The following is an 8,911-nucleotide window of genomic DNA, read 5'->3' as shown; positions in this document are numbered from 1 at the left end:
ATAATTAGGGTCGGTCCGTACGTCCGTGACGGATAGCTTTTTTCGTTAATTTAGACATGTTAGAATTGTCCTATCGATTTCAAACTTTGCATCATGATTCCTGTAGTAGTTAGGAACGATTTAGAAAGCGGAGCAACTCTATAATCGTTACCAGAATGTCCATGCGTTCATTTTAAACATGTTGATTTTTAACTTTTTTAACAACAAATTTTTAGGTGATAAAATCATCCGATTTTTCTGATTTTTGGAATAATGATTCGTGGGACAACAAAGTACAGTGTTATAGGCGAAGCATTTCTATATTCAAATCCTAAAAGTGTTAGTCTGTCCTTAAAAATTATCATGTATTTTCAGCAGTTTTTGACCAAATTTACTAAAAATTTTGTTTCTACTTTTGTTCACATTTATATTTTGATTTTTTAGTTCTGACACTCTACAAGTGTTAATGTTCTACTGTTTAAGAGCTTCGCTTTTATGGATGTTGCCATCCTTGGTAATTTAATATTTTTATACACATTTAAGACAGAAAGATATGGACTTCAAACCAATTTAAAAACAAGGATGACAACATCCATAGAAGCGAAGCTCTAAAACGGTAGGACAAACGAACATTAACACTTGTATAGTGTCAGAACTACTGAATAATCAGAATATGAATAAGTGTCAAAGCAAAATTGTGAGTAAATTTGTTGAAAAACTTCTTAATACAGGATAATGTTTATGGACATACTTACATTTTTAGGATTATAGAGTTGCTTTGCTTATAAAATTGTACTTTGTTGTCCCAGGAATTAGTATACCAAAAATCAGAACAATGGGATAATTAAAAAGGTAAAAAATCAACATTTTGGTAATGATTATAGAGTTGCTACGCAATCACCATGCAACGCTTGAAATCGGTAGATCAATAATACATTTTCTATTCTACTATACTTATATGTACTGTAAGTATATACTCGTTTATTTCATTTTTTTAAAATTTATTGAGCTATACAGTATACATCATTTATAAAAATTAAAATGCTTACAAAAGTATTTATAATTAAATTCATGCACATTTTAGATTAAGCTAAAAGATAAAAAGCTACCAAAAAATAAATATGAGGACCGATTGCTCTCTCTAACAAAATTTAAAAAAAAAAACTTTGATAATCAAACAACAACACAAAAGAAATGGAGAAATATGTGAAAAATATAAAAGCTCCATATGTATGGAAATGTTTACAAGAAGTTACAGCCGTCTCTCTTCTATAGAAGCCGAGCAAATTACATCTCCCTCTAAATGTTTCATACGGACAGTCGGACATTTTGAATTATAGAGTAGCTTCGCTACTAAAAATGTTTTTTATAATCGGACCGTACTGACCTACCGACAGGTAAAATAGTATAACCAAACTAAAAAAAAACAATATTTTTAAGTATATTTTATAAGCTTTATTGATATATTAACAAAAAATATTTATTTATATAATATTTACAGAATATATCTCTACTAACAAACAAGAATGACATTCTCAATAAATACGTAAAAGTCATATTTTGTTTGTGAGTTTTAGAATTAAAAATCATATATTTTATCCCCTTCCAAAGTATAAAAGATAGATGTCACAAAATTGATTTCATTTTCAGTCTGTAGTTCAAGGCCCATTATTTGAATAGATATATCAATTTGAATAATTACCCAAAAGGATGAAGCGAATTATTTTTGCTTATGATAAAATTTCGAAAATAGCGAGTATTGAAATCACCAGATTGACTACCGTTTAGATTGCCGAGTAGCCTTCTTGCCTGTAAACCTCTTGAGCATTTTCTTCAGATTTTTAACCTCTTTAGCAGATTTTCTTATCTGATCCAACCATAGTTCTTCAATATTTGTACCAAAAGCCATTATACAGTTCAATACAGAAGTATCATCATAATCCTCTAGATAAAGACGCTTCAGTCTTGGCATCTCCACAACTGGAAAGGAAGGATGTCCAGAGGTGATCAATCTTAACTCACATATGGTATCCTTGTTTTTTTCAATTAAGGATAGAGAACATTCGCTAGGTAAGTCCAATTCTAGGATTTCTAAATTTGGTACATATATATCAAAATGTTTAAAATCATCAACATCATCTAAAATCAGCTTCAGCTTTGTAAGCGTATTCTTGTGACACTTGATCAATTCTAGAGCAGCTTCACCATCATCACTCGGACCCCATATTTCTAGACATCTTAGCTTGGGAAATATGAGATTACTTAAGTTGGCATAGGGATCAACATACTCTAGCGACAAATGAGTAATGTTTTCTTTGTTGACTGCATTTACTATGGAGTGCAATTTTTGTCTACCTACAAAATCAAACAATAGTGAACTAAGTTTAGGTAGATGAGGCACTTGAATGACAGTATCATCTAGACGATCAAAATTCTTTAAACCAAGATGTTCCAGGTGGTCACCATATTGTCTCAAGATTGCCTCACATAGATTCAAGGGATCATCTAAATCATTAAAATTCAACTCTAGCCTTTTTAAATTTTTGAATTCCAGATGATGTTGCAGCAATATTTTTGTAGCATAAGAATCATCATCTAAATCTAATTCCATCCTAACTTCTTTTGTAATTAGATTTTTGTATATTTCACAAAAATTATCCAACCGAAGATAAATGGTTCCAAACAGTTCCTCGAAAGCTGTAGAAACCACGTTGAAACACCTGAAATAAAATATAGATGAACAAAGAAAGTATTTTAGTTAAAATGTTGTGGTACTGGGAATATGAAATGGGCTGTTTATTACACTAGTCCTCTAATTTTTTTTTTATATAAAAGTTAAATAAGCAACATGTGTATAATGGACGAACGGACTTATTGGTAACGATTATAGAGTTGCTTCGCTTTCTAACTTGTACCTAACTCATATATTAATCATCATGCAAAGTCGATAGAACAATTCAAACATGCCTAAATTAACGAAAAGGGCTATCCGTTTTAGACGGACGTACGGACCGACCCTAGATATAGAAAAGCCTCGCTTTTAAAACAGCATTTCTAGGGGAGAGGCCTTAGAATTAAAATATTATATCTTACCATTTAGAAACGCATCTCATTTGTCTCCTATCCTCCGTGGAACAAAAGCTCATAATTTTGCCTATAATCTCTGGAGGCAAGTCTTGGAATCCTTTATCACCATCCTAGAATATACATATTTTAATATTAAAACAAGGATGACAACATCCATAAAAGCGAAGCACTGAAACGGTAGGACAAACGGACATTAACACTTATATAGTGTCAGAACTGAATAATCAGAATACAAATGTATAAGAGTCAAAGCAAAATTGTAATTAAATTTGTTTTAAAACAGGATAATGTTTATGGACATACTTACATTTTTAGGACTTGATTATAGAGTTGCGTACTTATAACATTATACTGTGTTGTCCCAGGAATCAATATACCAAAAATCAGATTAATCGGATGATTAGATCACATAAAAATTTGTTGTTAAAAAAGTATAAAAATAAACATGTTAAAAATGGACGTACGGACATTTTGGTAATGATTATAGAGTTGCTACACTTTCTAAATCATACCTAACTACTAAAGGAATCACCATGAAAAATTTGAAATCGATAGGACAATTCTAACATGCCTAAATTGAAGAAACAAGCTATCCGTTACGGACGGACGTACGGACGAAATGGGACATAAGAAAAATGTATCTGTCCTAGGACAAACTCGGGATTGACAAATACGTCGGAGTGGACACTTCACCTAACCTAACCTATTTTAAACCATCTTATAGGTTTTTAAATGCCTAACCCATGCAGAAGGCTTATTTGTATATTCATATCTTAAAGCATTTTTAGTTGTCTGATATTTTGTAACCCCCCCCCCCCCCCCCCACCACCACAGGAAATAAAAGCTTATACCTGGTTTATTAATTACTAAATTTAGAGAACAAATATTTTTTGGGGGAAGGGGATAATTGTAGATTGATAACTAATCAAAGGAGGCATGTTTAACGTTTAAGTATCTAAAATACAAAGTAGTACGATGTCTGTCTGTCTGTCTGAAGCTTAAGATCTCAGTAACCACTGAACTGATTGGGCTCTACTCTTCAGGGAATATACCTACTGGTCCTGTGATGGTTTTAAGCTATTTTCTTGGGGGGTGAGACATCCCCTACACCCCCAAAGAATGAAAAATACCCCTCCCCCAAAAAATTCTTCTTTTTAAAACAAAAATTTTAAAAGGGGGATTGACTAACCCCTCCCCCCCCCCAAAAAAAAAAAATTTCCCCCTCCCCACAATTTTTAAAAGCGAAGCTTTTCTATAATTAGGGTCGGTCCGTCCGTACGTCCGTCCGTAACGGATAGCTTTTTTCGTTAATTTAAACAAGTAAGAATTCTTATATCGATTTCAAACTTTACATACTGATTCCCATAACAGTTAGGTACATCTTAGAAAGCGCAGCAACTCTATAATCGTTACCAGAAAGTCTGTACGTATATAACTGTTACGGACGGACTGACCCTAATTAAAGAAAAGCTTCGCTTTAAAAAATCATAGATACACGTAAATAAATTGGGCTTTCAACCATTGCATTGAGTGTTTTGTATTTTAGATATTTTAAGAGCAAAATTGTTATGGTCGGATGAGTAGAAAGAGGGATAAGATACAAATATATGGGGGGGGGGGGGTGACTTGTAATACCCCCCCTTAAATGTCAAGATAAAAATATCAATAAATGCGAAGCTAACATCTTTTGTTTAATTCTTATCAAAATTTTTCAATGTTTAATTAATCCCCCCCCCCCCACATCCCAGGAAACCCAAAGTATGTGTGTGTGTGTGGGGGGGGGGGGGTTATTAAAATATATCAATTAAATAAATATAATAGTGAAAGTAGTGTTCATTGAATCATACATTCTACAAAGATAAAATGGGAAATTTATCATGTAAATGTACTATGTTTTTAGGATATCTCCCCCCCCCCCCCAAATTTTACATTTTTGTGCTTCGCTACTTAAGGGCCCTTTATTAAACTAATCCTTATAATAAAGTAACAGGATATCTGTGCGTCTGTCTGTACCGAAGGATCTCGCTAACCGCTGAACCTATGTGGTTCTCCTTTACAATGTAACTTCTCATAGGTATTAAGAAGGGTTAGACATATTTTGAAGGAGGGTACCCACCAACCTCCTAAAAAAAATTCTCACATTTTTTTCCTTATTGAAAATTAAGAGGGGGGGTTGACTTTTCCCCTTTCCCCTAACTCAGGTGCCCCCAGAAGCCTCTATGGGGCGTTGCCGCTAGTTTTGATATGAAGTTATTTGTTGTGGCTACCTGAGAGTCAGTTGTCTGGTGTGCTTGAACTTGTGCACCTTCACTGCTAACTTTTGGTTGTTCTTGGGTTGGGAGGGAGGTTTGAGTGGCAGCTGAATGACTTAACGAACCGACGGCACCCGAAGCCGCAATTGTCTGCTGGAATTGCACAATCTGTCCTTGGAGGTGCCACATCCCTCCTTGCAAATCAAACATCTAAAAAAAGTTTCTTTTACCTCTAGGCCTATTATTAACAGGGAAACCAAACAAAAAAACTAGTCCTAGCTCTATCAGAAGTTAAGATAATAAGATAAAAAACAGAAAATCTATAAAAACAAGGATGACAACATCCATAAGTAGCGAAGCTCAAAAATTCTGAATGGATATAACCTTTAAAATCACGAAAACTCAATAATCTAGGAATCGATCTAGCACCTTGATGGAAATATGTATAATATGAGCATATTCAATCCATGATAATTTCAGCAGTCAATCCTGAATAGGAATCGAGAAAATCAAGAAAACCTAAAAATCTAGGAATCAATCTAGCACCCCAATCAATAGACAAATCTTATCAAAACTTCGTGAAAATAAGTAAAATCTAAAATTGATTAGTCCCAGAAAATTTCAGCCCTCTATCTTGAAAAGGAGTTGAGAAAATCTAAAAAACTTGAAAATCTAGGAATCAATCTAGCACACTAAATAACAGACAGACGGACAAAACAATGTATAGATTCGATGGGCATATGTCATTGGAGCCGAGAAAATCACGTTTCTGCCATTTTGTCTCAGACGGACAGATGGACGGAGAGACGAACGGACATTTCGAATTATAGAGTAGCTTCGCTACTAAAAGATAAAAAGAAAGAAAATTGAGAAAATGTTTTAGTTAAAACACAGAACATAATGATAACTAACTTTCCATGGCTATAAATCAGTTGTATATTAATGTACTAATAAATAAGGAAATATACTTTAGGGTCATATGGGTTAACAATGGATTTATTATTACTTGTATCTTACACCAGACTATCATGTATTCTGATAAATAAAACTTGTAGCTTGCTAAAATAACGAACCCCCCCTCCCCAGTAACAACCTTTACGCCATTCCTTTCCCTCCTACAAGATGAACAAACTGAACAATAAAAGATGTCCATTTCACAAAAAAATGTATCGAATTCAACCACAGCTCTTCTGTCCCCGCCCCCTCAAATACTATAAGAGGCCTCTAGTGACGTAGCCACTTAGATAAAAATTCTGAATTCTTTTGCTGTAGGCTATTGCTAAGATAATAGATGAACCTTACCATTTTTTGCAATGCTTGCATTTCCCTCATAATTAATTCAACATCTCCTGGTTCTGCTGGACCAAAGGGGCCTCCAGTTGGTCCCATCATTCTTGGACTTGGCTGCATGCCTGCACAACGGCCATCTGAACTCATGGACGGACAAGGGTAGCAGTGTCCGTAGGGTGGATCTGCATAATTGAAGGGCGGTCGTATCGTACCACCAGGAGGTGCTGCCATCCTATTGGGTTGTGGTGGGGAGCCCACACCTCCAGGAGGTGCTGCCATCCTATTGGTTTGTGAAGGGGTGCCCACACTTCCAGGAGGTGCTGCCATCCTATTGGGTTGTGAAGGGGTTCCCACACTTCCAGGAGGTGCTGCCATCCCATTGGGTTGAGGTGGGGGTCCCGCATGCTGGTATGACGTCATACGTGGATCATGCATTTATGGTTGCCCTGTTTAGAGCACCCTGAAATCATAAAATAAAATTAAATCTTGGTACAGGTAGTAAATACATTTTAACAGTCATAAAACAAAAAACAGTAACAAGCCGTTTTCACTCAACAGGGGGAGCATAGGCCGCTGACAATTTGTCAGTGTTTCTGTAACAATGTGGCTTTTTTTATGGATATGGGATAAGGTTGTCAGCCCTAAGCACTATAATTGCGGTGTAAAGCGTCCATTTGCCAATCAGACAACCAACCCTTTAATTGCACGACCTTTGTCTGATAAGTCCTAACTGTGCATGGTAGTGAGTTGCGCCTGTTTTAGACCACGGCATTCCTCCTACTCTAACTTTTTATGACTCGCACCTGACATAGACGGATGATTTTTTTGCGTGAAAATTCCACTGACCAATGATTATCTATACTTTTTAGTTTATAATTAAAAAGTATTTCTTAAAGACAATACCATTTTTTTTATCAAATTATCTATATACTAGCTAGGATATTTTATTTAAATATTGATTTAGCAGTTTTATTATTTTATACAGTCAGTTTCTTAAGAGTCAAACAAGGATGCCAACATCCAGAAGTAGCGAAGCACAATATTTATTATGAAATAGACAAATGGACAAAGTGAGTTATAAAGCAGATTATCTGTTAACATAACAAAGCAGAGAGTTATAAAAAGAAAAGCAGCTAAAAAGTTTCAACCTTCTATCTTTTACAGGAGCCGAGAAAATTGGCAGTGAAAAATAAAAGTGGCTAAAAAGCTGCTTAAAAGCAGTCCGACCGCTTGGATGTGTTACACTTAATTATACTCCATATCAATTGGAATGTTGACATGAAGTTTCAGCCTTCTATATTTTATAGGAAGCGAGAAAATCACGTTTTTCCCAAAACGTTTCAGACATACATACGGACATTTCAAATTATATAGGAGCTTCACTTCTAAAAAGGATAACAATATCATTAATTAGCGAAGAACCCAAAAATAATACATTGACTTACGAAGTGGTATAAAAAGAGCAGATTTTTAGTTGTCATAAATCAATAAAAATTAAGAATTGAATATCACAAAATTAATTTTTACAAATCCACAATGTACTTCTTTAAAGCAATTGTGCTCTGAAGTCACATTGTGATAGTTTTCCACCCTTTCCAAAAAGCCCCTTCCCAGTAGTAAGCTAATAATAATAGGCGTACCTTGAATATCGGGTGACTGGCCTGGCTTTCAACAGATAACTAATAGTTAACATGGTTTACTCAAAATAATATCTCCTTTGTTTGGAAAGGGGAGGAGTCTGGGGGTGAATATAAATAATGTAGATATTGTAGATTTAAGGTAATCTAGTTTTTGTATTAGTTAGGTTAAGGTAAGGAGACCTCTGCTTCGGTGAGAGAGCCCCTCAATGTTTAACGTCTCCCGCATAGATATGTGACGAAGGGTTTGATGGGCCAAAAACGGTTCAATGGGTTCTAATAATCTGTTTTTATTGTAGTTATAGAAACTAGAATTATATGAGAACAAGGTTGAAAACATTATTGAAAGCAAAGCTAAACAAATTAGACAAACTCATATAAATCCTTTTATAAAATTAAAAGGTTTTAGGAAAAATTATCCATTTAAAAATACCGCCCCCCACCTAAACTAGCTTTTTTACTCCTCTTAAAAAATATAATGAAAAAAAACAATCCCCCCCTCCCCCCAATTTCCCTTCCTCAAATGCCTCTTTGATTTACACTCACCTATCTCTCTAACCTATTTATTTATTTCATATTGTGTAATCTCTTTGAATATGAATGCGGATTTTGACTCCCAACCCCCTCACTTCATCTTTAAACCTAGGGATGTAGAGAAGGGCAATG

At 34.8% G+C, this 8,911-nt stretch overlaps 1 protein-coding gene across 1 annotated transcript; it reads right to left on the bottom strand.

The window, feature by feature from the left end:
- Positions 1-1,411: 1,411 nt before the first annotated feature.
- Positions 1,412-8,292, bottom strand: LOC145314726 (uncharacterized). Its single transcript, XM_080154768.1, has 5 exons — positions 8,249-8,292; positions 6,621-7,068; positions 5,334-5,528; positions 3,073-3,176; positions 1,412-2,699 (listed from the first exon to the last, which is right to left on the bottom strand). Exons 2-5 carry the CDS (start codon positions 7,041-7,043, stop codon positions 1,757-1,759), a joined length of 1,665 nt encoding a protein of 554 aa, XP_080010894.1. The 5' UTR covers positions 7,044-7,068; positions 8,249-8,292; the 3' UTR covers positions 1,412-1,756.
- Positions 8,293-8,911: the final 619 nt, after the last annotated feature.

This window comes from Acartia tonsa, chromosome 3 (genome assembly GCF_053477335.1).
Source record: "Acartia tonsa isolate MP-2025a chromosome 3, ASM5347733v1, whole genome shotgun sequence".
Classification (NCBI taxonomy): Eukaryota; Metazoa; Arthropoda; class Copepoda; order Calanoida; family Acartiidae; genus Acartia; species Acartia tonsa.
Note: the sequence above shows the minus strand (reverse complement) of the source record. Positions and strands in the feature narration are given on the sequence as shown.

Coding starts and splice junctions, on each gene's coding strand:
- LOC145314726 (XM_080154768.1), bottom strand. CDS start 7,043: ATGCATGATCCACGTATGACGTCATACCAGCATGCGGGACCCCCACCT. Junction 5,529..6,620: donor TGCAAGCATTGCAAAAAATG/GTAAGGTTCATC, acceptor AACTTTTTTTAG/ATGTTTGATTTGCAAGGAGG. Junction 3,177..5,333: donor ACCAGACAACTGACTCTCAG/GTAGCCACAACA, acceptor TGTATATTCTAG/GATGGTGATAAAGGATTCCA.